This window comes from Callorhinchus milii, unplaced genomic scaffold, assembly GCF_018977255.1.
Source record: "Callorhinchus milii isolate IMCB2004 unplaced genomic scaffold, IMCB_Cmil_1.0 Scaffold2, whole genome shotgun sequence".
NCBI classification, from domain to species: Eukaryota; Metazoa; Chordata; class Chondrichthyes; order Chimaeriformes; family Callorhinchidae; genus Callorhinchus; species Callorhinchus milii.
This window is the reverse complement of record NW_024704743.1, coordinates 85,621,968-85,637,440: the sequence shown is the minus strand read 5'-3', so window position 1 is coordinate 85,637,440 and position 15,473 is coordinate 85,621,968. Positions and strand designations below refer to the sequence as shown.

Here is a 15,473-nt window from a genome sequence, read left to right as displayed (position 1 = left end):
TGTAGTAGTTATCGCGCTCTTCTCGCAAGCGAGTGGACCCAGTTTCCAAACGGGTGAAACCTTAGGCAAGTTTCCTTACTCCACACGCCTGTTTACTTAGCAGTAAGTAGGAACACAGTGGTTAAGTCGATTGGGGGACCACTTTCCAGGAGTAATAAAGCCTCCAAAAAATAATAGTCTCCTTTAAAAAAAAAGTGGTATAAATACAATTGATCAAAAATATCTTCATATGACGATCACAGCTCTTTTTTTTGGGTCAGCCAGGTGTCCGACATATAGGGAAATCCATCACCATGCTTAAGAGTATCCAATCCAAACAGAGTTCAATGCATTCCCCCTACAGATGAACATTTGTGTGCTTTAGATTGGAATGCACTTTCCCCTTGGAGGGGACTGCATCCTGCTTACCTAATTCTGAGAGTATTAAAATAATAATAATCACCTTTCATGTTGTTTCACAAGATATACGGCAAAGTACAGCGACGGTACATTTTGTTGGCAAACTTATTAGGCAGATACTGGAAAGAGACAGTCTTGGGAATCCCAGTAAATAGTTTAAATATTTTTAGATGAATTCATCTGATGGATACTAAAAGAAAAAAGGGATGAATGCAGCTGCACACTTCTTTAAATTGCAGACATCTGTTTCCCACGAGATACTGATGAAGTTAACCAGCTAGGACCACCAAACAATTTAGGGCAGTGTGGTCCAACCTTTTGGCTACTGCGGGTCACATTCCCTATTTGAGAAAGGTCCACATCCAGCGTGGGCCAGTTGGCGGCCTGCGAGCCACATCCGAGACCATTTCCAACATTCCAACTCGACCCTCCCTGGTGAACGTTCTCCCCCCCCTATCTCTGCTGCCCTCTCTTTGCCCTGTTCTCTGCCCCCCACTCTCTCTCTCCTCTCTTTGCCCCCTCTCTCTCCCAATCTCTCTCCCAATCTCTCTCCTATCTGCAGCAGCAGGAACTGGCAGTTGGTTGCTGAGGACATGGTTGGTAAGAGACGTGCTTGCCTTTCTGACAGACTGCAGAAAAGGCTCTGCGCACTGTCTTCCCAACCGCCGGCTCCTGCTGCAGCCCTGGAAGAACGTTCACCAGAGAATGTAAGTTGGAATGGTGGGAATGGTTGCATGCCGCCTGTTGATCCATGCTGCTTTAGGGCACTGGCTTACAGGCTTAATAAAAGCTGAGCACGACAAATCCTTACCCCAATGACGGGTCACCTCCCGCGCCCCTCACCCCCACCCAGGTCCAACTGATGAGCCAGGCTGGCTGTGCTTTCATCAGCAGTGCCCTGGAGTACCGTAGACCCGCCTGTCTCAGAAACTGCACTGTCAACCATGGCACCTTGGAGCCAGATCGGCAGGAAAGAAGGGAGAGGGGAGAGGGCGCAAAAGCAGGGATAAGGAAGCAGGGGCAAAGTGAGGGGGAACTATAAAGGGAACTATAAGACAAGCTCAAGTTTTTTTGATGGTTTGGGCTTCCCTGACTGCATACTCCACTCAAATAACTGCTGGGACAATAAAGCAGTATCCAGATGAGAACCAGAAGGCATGATTTTCAATAGAAGCAGAATGTACTGAATGTCCACCAGAGGATTTGGTCACAACAAAAGATTTCCCTGCTGAACCAGACTGTCAGATTCAAATAGGAGTGAGCACTTGGCGCAATAACTGGAGATGAGGAACAAACAACAAGCAGGTTTCTTTGAGAAACAAACACCAGTTGTACATTCCCTAGCTGCAGGAAAATATATAGGAACCAAACCAACAGACCTCAGGGGACTGACAAATTGGATGCCGACAGACAAGGTTAAGCCTTTATAATATTTCAAAGTATTACACATTGAGCACATCCTTTACTTCAATTAAATTTAATAAGCATATTAGGATAGCTGACAGGACATCCCTTAGCTCTAAAGAGCTAATGAAGGACACATAGATAAATGGATGTGCAGAATCTCAAATTCATTTAATCCATTTCAATGAATTACTTCATCTGATTAGTCTGAAGTTTTGTTGTTCGGCAGAATTGTTGCAGTCGATTTATTATTTAGCATGTTCAGAAGCTTTGATTGAATTAAAGATCTACCGAGACTTGATGAAATAAAATGTTTTGCGATGAATTGAATCTAGTCAGAGTAACCGATTAGCATGAGTATGGCTCATGTACTGCTTTTACACAAGATATCTGCCCATGACAGCGCTTCCTGTCATAGGCACACTGCAACGGAAAAGGGGTCATGAGCACATGTGCAGAACAACAAACTGCAAATTCCAGGACTTCAAAGTTTAAAAATAGTGGCTCCAGTAAATGAAGATAAAGAAATTTCTCCCTCATGCTGAAAGCAATTTTTCCAGGACCTCTCCAAGGTCCTGGAACGAGTCGTCACGTCCCAGCTCCACTCCTTTCTTTCTCGCCATTCCCTCTTTGAACCGCTCCAATCCGGCTTCCGCGTTGCCCATAGCACAGAAACAGTCCTGGTCAAAGTACCCAATGACATTCTGAACATCTGTGATCAGGGCTCCCTCTGCCTCCTTGTCCTCCTCGACCTCTCTGCCACCTTCGACACTGTCGACCACTCTATCCTTATATGCCACCTCTCCGCTTTGCTCAATCTTCACGGATCTGGCCTTGCCTGGTTCGATTCCTATCTCTCTCACCGTCTCCACTTTGTTGCCTCTAATGGTTTCTCCTCCACACTGTCATGTCTGGCGTCCCCCAGTGCTCTGTCCTTGGCCCTCTCCTCTTTAATATCTATATGCTCCCCCTTTGGTGACATCATCCGCAGACATGGGGTCAACTTCCACATGTATGCGGATGACACCCAACTCTATCTTTCTGCCTCACCCTCAACTCCAGGAACACTGCTGTCCTGACAGACTGACTGTCGGACATCAAGTCCTGGATGAGGGCAAATTTCCTACAGTTGAATGTGAACAACAACAACAACAAGATTCCACTTATAGAGCGCCTTTCACGTCGGGAGGACATCCCAAGACTGAGGCCCTCCTGATTGGCTCGCGCCAGCGCCTCTGCACCTCAGGCTCAGGCAGCATCAACCTCCATGGTTGCACACTTCAACTCACCAAGCTAGTCAGGAACCTAGGTATCTTGTTCGACCCTCAACTGCCTTTTCTCCCCCACATTCAAGTCATGACCCGCTCTGCCTTCCCTCACCTCGTAAGATCGCTCGACTCCGCCACTACCTCACCCCTCAGGCCACTGAAACTCTTGTTCATGCCTTCATCATCTCCAGGCTCGACTATGCAAACGCCCTGCTTGTCGGTCTTCCCAACTCCTCCCTCCACGGGCTGCAGATAATCCAGAACTCTGCAGCTCTTGTCCTCTCCCGCACCAAACTCCATGACTCCATCTCCCCCACTCTCGCCCGACTCCATTGGTTCCCTATCCTTTAGAGGATCCAGTTCAAGATCCTGGTCCTCACATACAAAGCCCTCCATGGCCTCGCCCCACCCTACCTCTGCGACCTCCTAACCCCCTAACAGAGTTCCATGTATGCATACAATCTACACATGGAAATTTCCATATCCAGAATGTAATGCACACTCTATCCCTGGAGAGATGCACTCTTCCCTACTTCTGGAGAGTACTGGAGTACTGTGGTTGCCAAGTAAGCTCTCTAAGTACTGATTCTCAAGCCAGCTCAGCCCCAAAAGAGTTTGTTCTAAGTACTCGGTCCTTTCTTCCCTCTACACAAATTGGCTGCAGCATTCTGTAGCTGTGGTCCTGTAGCTCAATGGTTAGAGCACTCGCTTTGCAAGTGAGAGTCCTGAGTTCAATTCCAGGCAGGGCGAAACCTTGGGCAAGTTTCCTTACTCCACACGCCTAATAATAATCCCTCCCAAAAAAAATAACAAATTGGTCATTTTCAATCCATGACTGTTTGTGGGACATTGCTGTGCGCAATTGGCTGCCGCGTTCGCCCACAAATATACAGTCAATTCACTTTACAGTATATTCTGTGAAGCGTTTTGGGACGTCTAGAAGACATGAAAAGCGCTATATCAAATGCAAGGATTATTATTATTATTATTCGCCTACAATACAATGTCAACACTTTACAGAAAACTCTGTGAAGCATATTGAAGCATTCATCGTGATAAGTCACTATAATCAAATACAAGGATAATAAATATTTTGGTGATAACTGAATAGGGCTAATGTGATTTACAACAGGAGTGAAAAGGCATCAGACATCACTGCGGCATATGGGACAGGGATAGGTGTTAACGGTTGTTTACATAAATAGATAGGAGAATGAAACAAGATAGCAACCATGTTAAATGGCTAAGTCATATTTGAAGTAGATAGAAACATATTAAGTAAAATAACTAGTGGAGAATAAAGAGAACAAACTCCAAAGGAAAACTCTTTGCTCCAGAGGCCACACTAATATTCTAAATATTCAATCAGATATTTGTACTTTGATTCTAATTACTAAAATGTTAAATCCAAGCTGTGTAATTCGATGACCTAATCAGGACACATCCACTTCCAGATTAAGTTCACTGCCTAGAAATTTTTAATAAAAAAAACTTGCCTGTTGTCCTTTATTATCCAAGTGCTGGCATCATGTTCAACTGAGGAGTACAACTGACCCTCCATGGAATTGGCTTGGCCTTTCACTCCAACTTTCATGTGAACTGATGATAACTGAAAATCTACATTCTCTTTTGTGGTATCCACTGGGAGTTGCATTGTTACAGTCAGATCTTCTTCAGTTTGCTGCCAATAATATAATGGCTCTATAAATGTAAAACCCAGAGTTAGAACAGTTAAGATGCACTGAAGAGAAAACATTGCAGGTTCTTTTTGTACAATTCATGACAGAATTGTTAAATGTTACAACACAACAACAACAACTGGATTTATATAGCGCCCTCCACGCCGGACGGTGTCTCAGAGCGCTTCACAGTAACGGATCCCGGGAGCCAGGGGGATGGGGAGGAAGGTGACCAAAGGCGCGGTCGAAAAGAAAGGTCTTCAGCAGGGACCTGAAAATTGGAAGAGAGGGAGTGAGGTGAAGGGAGTGAGGAAGGGAATTCCAGAGCTTCGGGGCATAGTGGCTGAAGGCACGGCCGCCAAGGGTGGAGCGGAGGACTCGGAGGAGGCCATACCCAGAGGAACAAAGGCAACGGGTACTGTTTTGAGGAGAGAGGAGGTCAGAGAGGTGGAAGGATTTGAATACAAGGGTGAGGATCTTGAAGTTGATCCTCTCTGGGACAGGCAGCCAGTGCAGCCTGGCAAGGACTGGGGTGATCGGGGAGCGGAGTTTGGTGTGGGTGAGAATGCGGGCGGCAGAGTTTTGAATGATCTGGATTTTATGGATGGCAGTGGATGGGAGACCGGCGAGGAGGGCGTTAGAGTAGTCCAGCCGAGAGGTGGCAAAGTCATGGACCAGGCTTTCGGGTGCTTTTGGAGAGAAGTGGAGTCCTGTAACTCAGTGGTTAGAGCACTCGCTTTGCAAGCGAGAGACCTGAGTTCAATTCCAGGCAGAGGGCGAAACCTTGGGCAAGTTTCCTTACTCCACACGCCTAATAATATTCGCTCCAAAACCCAAAACAATAATAAATTGGTCATTTTCAATCTACGACTGTTTGTGGGACATTGCTGTGCGCAATTGGCTGCCGCGTTCGCCCACAAAAAATACAGTCAATTCACTTTACAGTGTGTTCTGTGAAGCGCTTTGGGACGTCCTCCTGACGTGAAAAGCGCTATATCAAATGCAAGGATTATTATTATTATTAAAGGCATGGACTAGGGTTTCAGCGGCTTTTGGAGAGAGGTATTGGCGGAGATGGGCAATGCATCGGAGGTGGAAGAAGGCGGTGCTGGTGAGGGACCGGATCTGGGGCAGGAAGGATAATTGGGGGTCGAACCTGACGCTTATGTTGCGCACGGGTTCAGAGAGTTTTAGGGGGAGGTCGTGTAGGTGGAGGAGGTGAGAGCTGTGAGATTTTAGACGTTGACAAGAGCCAAAGAGTATGGCTTCCATCTTGTCAACGTTCAGCTTGTTAAGATTATAGAAGTTGTAATCTAATAATAATGAACATCAAACAAATGTAGAATGGAGAAAATACTGACAGTCATGGGATAGGACACATCTGGTTTTCTCTGTTTCTGAAAGAATAATAAGACAGCTTTGGAAAAGGGCAGGGGGTCACCTCCTACCAGTAGATAACAACAAGCCCACAGAGGTAACGGTCCAAGGTACCAGTCGACACAGGATCTCGCCTTAGCAATAAGTCTCTAGATTCTGACAGGGCTGCCAAGCAACAGAAGGCAACCCTCAAGAATAGCAATTAATGAACAAGTTGTTCAACATGGAGAAGTTTGGTACCATCCTGGTAGTATTGATAAGGGGTAACTAGTCAATTAAAAGGAATGTACTAACGATCCCACATACCAAAATAATGAGCACCCGATACAGCATAGACTGATTAAATCATTTTATTAAGACAGGACAAAGAAAAGATCTCAAGAAGACCCAGTCAGGATGGCACCAAGCCAAATGATTGATTAACCTGAGTACGTTACTGTATCAGAAGTGGGTAGAGGGGCTGTAGGAAGAACACTTGGAGAAAGGGTATAACTATCGCACCTTTAGGTGAGAATGGTTAGACGAAGAACAGGAAGGCTCCAGAGAGAGAGAGACAAGTGTGGAGCGGTCCCTTTAAGAATCACAAGGAAGGTGTTCCATGACGTTGTGTGACTGTCATCAAAGACTGGTAGTATAATTTGTTAGACATTGTAGTAACTTGTTAATGCATGTTGTGTTCACTCTGTTCATAATAAACCTTGCTACACCATATTTAGATTGTCGAGTCATATTTCGAACTACGGGATCGGAAATCCCAACAAGCTGAAGGAAATCTGCGCTCATTCAGCCCCTGAGGTCTGCCAGGCAGGCTGACAGAACATCAGGGGACTGGGGGTCGCAAAGAGAAGTGGAAAAATAGAGTTAGATGTCGTCCGCGTACATGTGGAAATGTACCCCAGGTCTGCGGATGACATCCCCATGAGGGAGCATATAGATCAGAAAGAGGAGGGGACCAAGGATGGATCCTTGGGAGACCCCGCAGGTAACCAGGCAGGAGGAGAAGCCGTTTGTGCAAATGTACTGCTGGCGGTTTGTGAGGTAGGACTCGAACCAGGCGAGTGCGGTCCCACTGAGGTGGATGACGGAGGAAAGGCGGTGGAGGAGGATGGCATGATTGACTGTGTCGAACGCGGCAGAGAGGTCCAGGAGGACAAGGAGGCAGAGGGAGCTCTGGTCACAGATAGAGAGGATGTCGTTTGTGACTTTCACAAGCGCAGTCTCTGTACTGTGGGCAGAGTGGAAACCGGACTGGAGGGGTTCGAAGAGGGAGTGGGAGGAGAGGTGTGCACGAAGTTGATTGGCAACAACGCGTTCTAGGACTTTTGCGAGGAAGGGCAGGTTAGAAATGGGGTAGTAGTGGCTGGGGTTTGAGGGATCCAGGGAAGGTTTTTTGAGGAGGGGAGTGATGCCAGCAGTTTTGAGGGGGGGCAAAGACTGATCCGGAGGAGAGGGAATGGTTGATGACATCAGCCAGTAGTGGGCAAAGGAGGCAGAGTTGGGTGACCAGCAAGTTGGTGGCGAGGGGGTCGAGGCAGCAGGTGGTGGGTTTCATGGAGGTGATGGTGGGTGAGAGGGAGGAGGAAGAGATGGGGAGGAAGGAATGTAGGATTGAGGTGGTGGTAGGAGTAGGTGATGAGGAGGCTTGAGGGGGACAGAGAGGGCGTGGTGGTGGGTGACAAGGGGCAGGTGGATGAGGCTCCCTGGCGGATGTTGTGAATTTTAGATGAAAAGAAGTCCATGACCTCCTCGCACTTGGCATTTGATATGAAGATTGAGGAGGTCTGAGGGGGGGGTACGGAGGAGGTAGTGGGTGGTGGAAAAAAGGATTTTAGGGTTGTGTTTAGCCTCCAAGATGATGTTGGAGTAGAAGGCCGTTTTTGCGCGTGTCAAAGAACGACGGTAGCTATGGAGATGCTCGAGCCACAGATGGCGGTGGACTGTAGGCCAGTTTTCCACCATCTGCGTTCGAGCAGCCGGGTTTGGGTTTTTAGGCGGCGGAGATGGTTGTTGTACAAAGGGATCGGGTGGGTTTGGAGATGGTCCTGGATTTCAGGGGGACGAGGGAGTTGAAGGTGGAGGAGAGGCGATCATGGAGCAGCTGGACGGCTGCTTCAGGATCCCCGCGGGTGGAAAGCCAGAGGGATAGGATGTTTGATGATGCGAGGGGTCTTTGTGAGGGTCTCAGGGGGTAGCCTGAGGGCATTCCTAAGGGTATAACCACGGTTGTGGGTGGGTAAATTTATATGAAGAGTGAGGTTTAGGGAGGAGAGGAGGGCAGTGAAGTCGGCAGAAATAGTACAAGGGGATTTTAGATGGAGGTTGAAATTGCCCATTATGACCAGGCGCTCGGAGCAGAGGGACAGGGAAGAGAGGAGAGCAGAGATGTCTGTTTGGAAGGAGCCGGGGGGCTTAGGGGGGTGGTAGACAAGGAGGATTTTCAATGGGAGAGAGGGGTGGAAGAGGGTGAGGTGCTCGAAGGAAGAGAAGCAGCCAGAGGAGGAGGGAGTAAGACCAAGGGAGGCTTTGGAAATGAAGGCCACCCTTCCGCCACGTTAGTTTGGGCGAGGGGTGTGGTGGGAGGTGTAACATGGAGGGGAGGCTTCCACTCGGGGAACAAGGTCATTGGGGGAGAGCCAGGTTTCGGTGAGCCCAAGAATGTCAAGGTGCTCGTCCAGAATGAGGTCGTGGATGGTGAGGGCTTTATTTGAGAGGGAACGGACGTTTTGGAGGGAAATGCAGGTGGGTTTGCTGGAGGGAGAAGAGGGAGGAGAGAGTGATGCGGAGAGGATTTTCGGGTGTACAGGAGAGATGGTTGTGGAGAGTGGTGTGAGTGGAGAGTTGGAGAGGGTACGTATGAGAGAGGGGGAAGTTGGGTTGCTTATGTGGCGGTTTTTAATATATAATATACTTGCTAGCAAGTATTTAATATATTAAAAACTGCTACATAATTGTACATTTCAAAGTGATATCTATTAAAGAGGACTCAGAAGGAATTAAAAATCAACATAGATAAAATTGCGTGATGGTGAGTGGAGAGGAGAAGAATGACTAACGATATCTGATTACCATGTCTCTCATTTCACATAAGTGTATTTGTGTCTCAAACACATCTCATTTTTTGCAGATAAAATTGCAGAATACATTAACTCTTAATTTTAAAATTAATTAAGGTAAAAAGTAACACCAACTTTGCTGCCACATCTTTGTCCACCAATAGAATAATCAATTTTCATTATTTATTTTGTCTCTACACAAGTACTTTGCTGAACTTTTTTTACATTAGATTCTTCACTTAATGGTGGTTAAATCACATGAAAAACTTTGCAAAATTTATTGTCAGTCCAATTTTTACTTTGTGAAAAAGCTAACTATGCTCAAAGTTAAATATATCCTCTGAGACTATTACAATCCACAATAATAATGTTATGACACAATGCAATTTACCAGTAAGCCTGAAAAGTTGCCGGGTTTGCCAGAAAGGAAACATTAAACATCTAATACACCTCAAGAAGATGAACAAATATCTGAGCTGTCTTCACCAAATGGATCAAAAGTGCCTTGACAGCATATCAGTTTAGTCTTATCTGGCCTTTTTACACAGTAAACCAAGCTATCCATTTCTAGGTAATTCACTTTCTGAAAATGCCTGATATTTTATGAAGTTTTGCATCATCTGCAGAAATGCATCAAAACAGCACAGGCTTTTTTTAAAAAAAATGTGTGAAATGCATAAAATACTGAATAGGTGGAAGTGGATTGCAAGGTATTAATTTAACAAGGGGATCAGATGACAACCAAACTAGTCAATTTTTGTTGGAGCAGTTTATGGCCTTATGTAAGACCCCGTGATTCAAAGCAAATCCTTATGTAATCAAAGCAGCAAACTCTGCAAACTAAATATTCTGCTCAATATAGTAAATTCTTTGTGCTTTGTAAGTTTCTATACTGCAAAATATTCAAATGTCAATTCAGATTTGATTCTGTTCAATAGTTTTCATTCAGATGATCCTGGAAGAAGATTCTATTCCTCCAGATCGCAACTGCGGTTATGCATATATGTTCGGACTTCACAGCTGAATCATGACCCAGGCAAACAATAATCCTGTCCTGTACTTGATGTGGAAGTATGCGTACTCCCTACATATCTCCGAATGTTTCAGAAAAGAAATACTGATGCACAAAACCAGAGGAACATAAATATTATTTATCTCAAATTCAATCACAAGACAATTTAGTCTCAATAATGATAAACACCACTGGACACAATTTTGTACTGATAAATGCTACACAACACAATTATATTGTACAAGTTAATCTAGACTCCAAAAGCTCAATATCTTTATCATTTGCTCTCTTGTGAACCTAGTTTCACTTTCTTCCAGTATTAGAGAGGACAGTGTTGGTGGCCACTGTTAAAAACTCAAAGAAGCATTTGATTCTAAACCTTCTCCCCATGACATACTGGTGAAATAATAAGGGATCTTACGATTCCAAGCACCACTGTGAATGACAACATTTCTGGTCTATTGCAAAATTTGAGGTGGTATACTTAAGATGGAAGAATAGTAGGTTAGATGTGTCGTTTGCACTACTCTGCACTGCAAAAATCTGCCACCGTTCCCTGCCTTGCCTGCCCCACCATTGGCAGGCGGGTCTTCAGCCTCTCTGCCCCCATCCTCTGGAACTCCATCCCAACTCCACCTCGCCCCCTCCCTTGCCACGTTTAAAATTTGTCTCAAGGCCGTCTTCTTCGACCGTGCCTTCGGTCACCCTTCTATCCCTACCTCCCCGCCATTCATCCTTCCTGATCCCAATCACCCTGACTGTCCAGCACCTCCTGTTGTGAAAAGCGCTATACAAATGTAATTTTTTGCTGTTGTTATTGTGCAGCATCGAGTTACTGGGATGTTACCAGGAACACGTAGATACAACTACAAAGAAAGATTGGGCAGGTTAGAGTTTTATTATCAGGAGATGAATTTATTGAGAGAGATGACATCCCAATGTGAAAGGTGCTATATAAATGTAATTTGTTGTTGTTGTTATCACATCTAGGCTCGACTACACCAACTCCCTGCTTGTCGGCCTTCCCTCCACAAGCTGCAGATCATCCAGAACTCTGCAGCTCGAGTTCTCTCCCGCACCAGGCTCCGTGAGCCCATCATTCCCACCCTCGCCCGGCTCCACTGGCTCCCCATCCCCAGGGGATAGAGTTCAAAATCTTCGTCCTCACCTCAAGGCCTTCAACAACCTTGCTCTTTCCTACCTCTGTGACCTGCTGATCCCATATCGACCTGTCCGCTCCCTCCGCTCAGCAGGCTGTGGCCTGCTCCATGTCCCCTGCCCAACCCAGCCCACCATCGGCGGTGGGGCCTTCAGTCTTTCTGCCCCCATCCTTTGGAACTCCATCCCACAATCCCTTCGCCTCTCTCTCTTCCTTGCCTCCTTCAAGGTGCGTCTCAAAACCCTCCTCTTCGACCACGCCTTCGGCCAATCTCGCTGCCTCCACCCTCCCCAGCCCCATTGCGAATTGGCTGCCACATTAGCCTACAAAATAGTCACTGCGCTTTACAGTAAATCTTATTAAGCACTTTGAGATGTCCTTCCAACATGAAAAGCATTACATCAAATCCAATGATTATTGTTTAATTATGAGCAGCCAATTGGTTTGAATATGGAGGTAATTTATATTTGGAGGAGAATATGATCCAGGATAACCATGAGAAAAACATTTCTTTGAAATAACAGCAGGGCAGTCCCTTTGCATCTGCCCAAATCACAAGGCAGATGGAAACTATTTAAAAGCACCATCATAAGATATGAGGATGATCTCTAAATAAATAATATTGCATACTATTTCACCCTTTCTATATGACTTTAAATCCTGCCTTAAAACCTACTAGCAATATCCCACAAACAAGTGAAATGAAATTTGATGAAGCCAAAAAAGTTACACAGAGCAAAAATAAAACAGAACATTGAGAGATTGGAATCTTAGGTCCAAAGGCGCTATCAATACGTATACGTGGAGTGGGTGAAAAGCCAAATTCAGGCACAATCCGGCTGTAGCTTCTCTCCTGAACAACAATTCCCCAGATAAATTGACTATTCACATCATGTCCATTTATGGGAGCTTCTGTGTGCAAATTGCCTTTCTCATTTGCCTGCAAAATATACACTTGCCAGCAATTACTTACAAAGAGCTTTGAGACATTTCAACATTATAGGCACTATATCAAATGCAAGGAATATTAAGAATCTGCTGAGGTTTATTTTAACATTCCAGCATATCCTCTTAACAGATCAGCAAAAAAGCCTTATCATTGAAGGACATCTTTCACACAAACGTATTTTATAGGATAGCGATATGCAATCAGAATGAGTAAAGAAATCAGTATCAGAAGTCCCTGCGCCTACAAAGAGGCAGTCTTTGATCGATCAAGTCAAATATTTGTAATTAGAGAATGTTTAATTAATTAATTACTCTCCCTTCATGAACCCAAGCCCAGTTCGGGACCTGCGCCTTGGGGCATCCTCCCAGTATGAAAGGCGCTTTCAAATGTAATTTGCTGTTGTTGTTGTTGTCTGTCTGAAACACAAATTGAATCTGAACCACAATCTGAATCTTAGCCACCATGAAACAAACATCCTCTCAACGTGCATTATGAGAAGGCACTGGCATTTAAAGAATCCCCATATTTTTATTCCTTGAGGACTCTGTCTTCAGCACCTTTGGACGTCCTCCCGACGGGAAAGGTGCTATACAAATGTAATTTGTTGTTGTTTTTGATTTTAAAATAAATTACTCAATCAGTGAGGGCAGAGGTTACAATAGAAGTCGTCCATGCAAGACGTGAGGAAGATACTAAATTTATCCTGAGCAAGATACACTTTTTGAGTTCCATGCCATAGGAATTTGGCATTTGGAATTCACAAAGGTCAGTTTAGCTTTACAAATTTGTCAAAGAATTGACAAATTCTCGTTTCACAGGATCCTGAGTGATCAGTTTTAGAGACAATCAATGTCAGTTGTCTGAGCAGGCCTTATTGGAGACTATGTCAAGTACCTGCAGAAACCATGAAAATCTGAGTCTGAGAACAAGGTCAGCTTCCCACCAGGAAGGTTCAAACTCTGCAGATTTCCATACCAACAAAACAAAATACTTATAGAGATAAGCTATTCTAATGGAACAGCTCGTCTCTATTAGTATTTCATTTTGTTGGCATAGAATATTAATGAAATACTAATAGAGACAAAGATAAACAAACTGTTCATCTCTCTCAAAGGATAGTTGAGGGTTGATGGAAGTCAAAGATGAATGTTTATTGCTGGATAACATTGGAGAACTCATGTCAGTTGAGACTGAAGTAGAAATCTGGAGTCTTGAAAGCTAACTTGGTATTTTAACAGCATTGTGGTACACATTAGTGGGAATATTTGAATCTACTAATCCTGGAAGCTAAAGCCCGAACAGACTTGTAGCCCCCAGCTGGAAAAGCAGCAGAAAGCTTGCGAGACGGTGCTTTCAAAGGCAAGCTATCTGATTTAGCTGGTTAAATTATAGCAGTCCGTTAATGCACACTGAAAGTACCAAGCCGTACACTTGCCAACCTGCACCTAATACTCTTTGGGATTAGGTAAAGCAGGGTGTGCCTCTCCAGGGCAACAATACACATTCCATTCTGAAGTCTACTGGCATTAAAGATGATCTGGCTGAATTTATGTTTTTGCATAAGTGGCATTTGTCGTCTTTCTATATATTTCATAAACGGTCATTTAAGTCTCAATACTTTTAATAATAATAATACTTGCATTTGATATAGCACCTTATCACATCTTCGAGATAATAATAATCCTTGTATTTGATATAGTGCCTTATCACGTCTTCCGAGGCATCTCAAAGAGCTTACCAGTATGTATTGTAAAGTGATTTGACTGTATATTTTGAGATGTCTATGTGAAAAGTAGACTGTATCCCATTTTACAACATAACTGAACTTCAAAATGTATGTTTTTGATAAACACACTTGAGCTCCTGTCAATCACAGAGTCAGAAATCAAGTAAATGGCAGTTTGAAAGTATATAAACAAACAAACAATGCTGCTTGATCTTGACCTACGCCTGTATAAAACACAAATACTTTTAAGTACAAAGATCACGCCGTTTTCAATTTATAAAATTCTCCTCCACAGATTCCATTTGTCACAAAAGTTAATTGCAGCAAAAAAGTGCTCTGCTGGAGCACTCGTAAGCGACAATAACAATATTACAGATCAAAGCTTTTCTCGGCATTATATTATGTGTGAAATTCATGTCAAGGTTTTCGCTAGATTAATTTAAAGATTATTTATGAAGATGAGAATAAAAGTTAATACATTTCAAATGCAGCCTCTGAAGTACCAAATGCAATCTGATGCTCTGTTCCCCGGGGCAACTGCAACACCATTGTTTCATTAACTTTGATTCCTCCTGTCGAACGCTATTTATACATTTTAGGATTCATCCTCATAAATGACAAGGGATGAGACATAAATCAGCATTGTCATAGTATCTTCACAAGAAAGCTCATTTCATGCAACAGAATATTTCGAACAACTTTGAGCTTTTGTTCGTGCAATAGCATTTCATCGACCAAGTCACTGAAAACGTTCTTGACTGGAGTGCTCACTGAGGATTATCGCGATTTCTATTTCAGTGCTTCACTGGCAATTCAGCTTTTCTGCGAAACCTCCAGAAATTAACCTCCAGGTTGACTTGTGTTAGCAATTGGTACAGCATTTGATACATTTAATTGCATTTCTTTATATCTATATTATTTAGATATGACCTCAAATAGTAACAGTAAAAGCCTGGTTACCTTTTTTCTCAGTGGTATCCATTACTTCCTCTTTCTGCTCCTTGATAGGTTTCCCATCATTTTCCACAAATTTAAAAGGTTTGTCAGAAGCTATCATAAGGCCTGTGCCACCATGCTCTACAGCTACATAGTTTGGAGCTGATTTTCCATGCAGAGTTTTATGTCTTGATATTTCATACTTGCTGGTTTCTACAAGCACATAGAAATAAAGTTTCATGTAACTAGTTTTACAACAACAACAACAAAATGACATTTATAGAGCGCCTTTCACGTCAGGAGGATGTCCCAAAGCGCTGAACAGTCAGGTGTCAGGGCCCGAGCACGGGGGAGTGGTGGTGTAGGAGTGAGGGAAGGCAGAGAGGTGGGAGGGGGACCAAAGGCACGGTCGAAGAGAAGGGTCTCGAGACGGACCTTGAAGGAGGCAAGAGAGGAAGCGAGGCGAAGGGACCATGGGATGGAGTTCCAGAGTGTGGGGGCAGAGAGGCTG

The 15,473-nt window shown here is 44.3% G+C and overlaps 1 protein-coding gene across 1 annotated transcript in view; it reads right to left on the bottom strand.

Annotated features, from left to right (window-relative positions):
• nudcd1 (NudC domain containing 1) overlaps positions 1 to 15,473 on the bottom strand; it is a 49,224-nt gene that overhangs the window by 15,540 nt on the left and 18,211 nt on the right. The window contains 2 exon segments of the mRNA NM_001292844.1: positions 4,568 to 4,772; positions 14,987 to 15,175. Of these exon segments, the coding sequence (NP_001279773.1) occupies positions 4,568 to 4,772; positions 14,987 to 15,175 (394 nt within the window).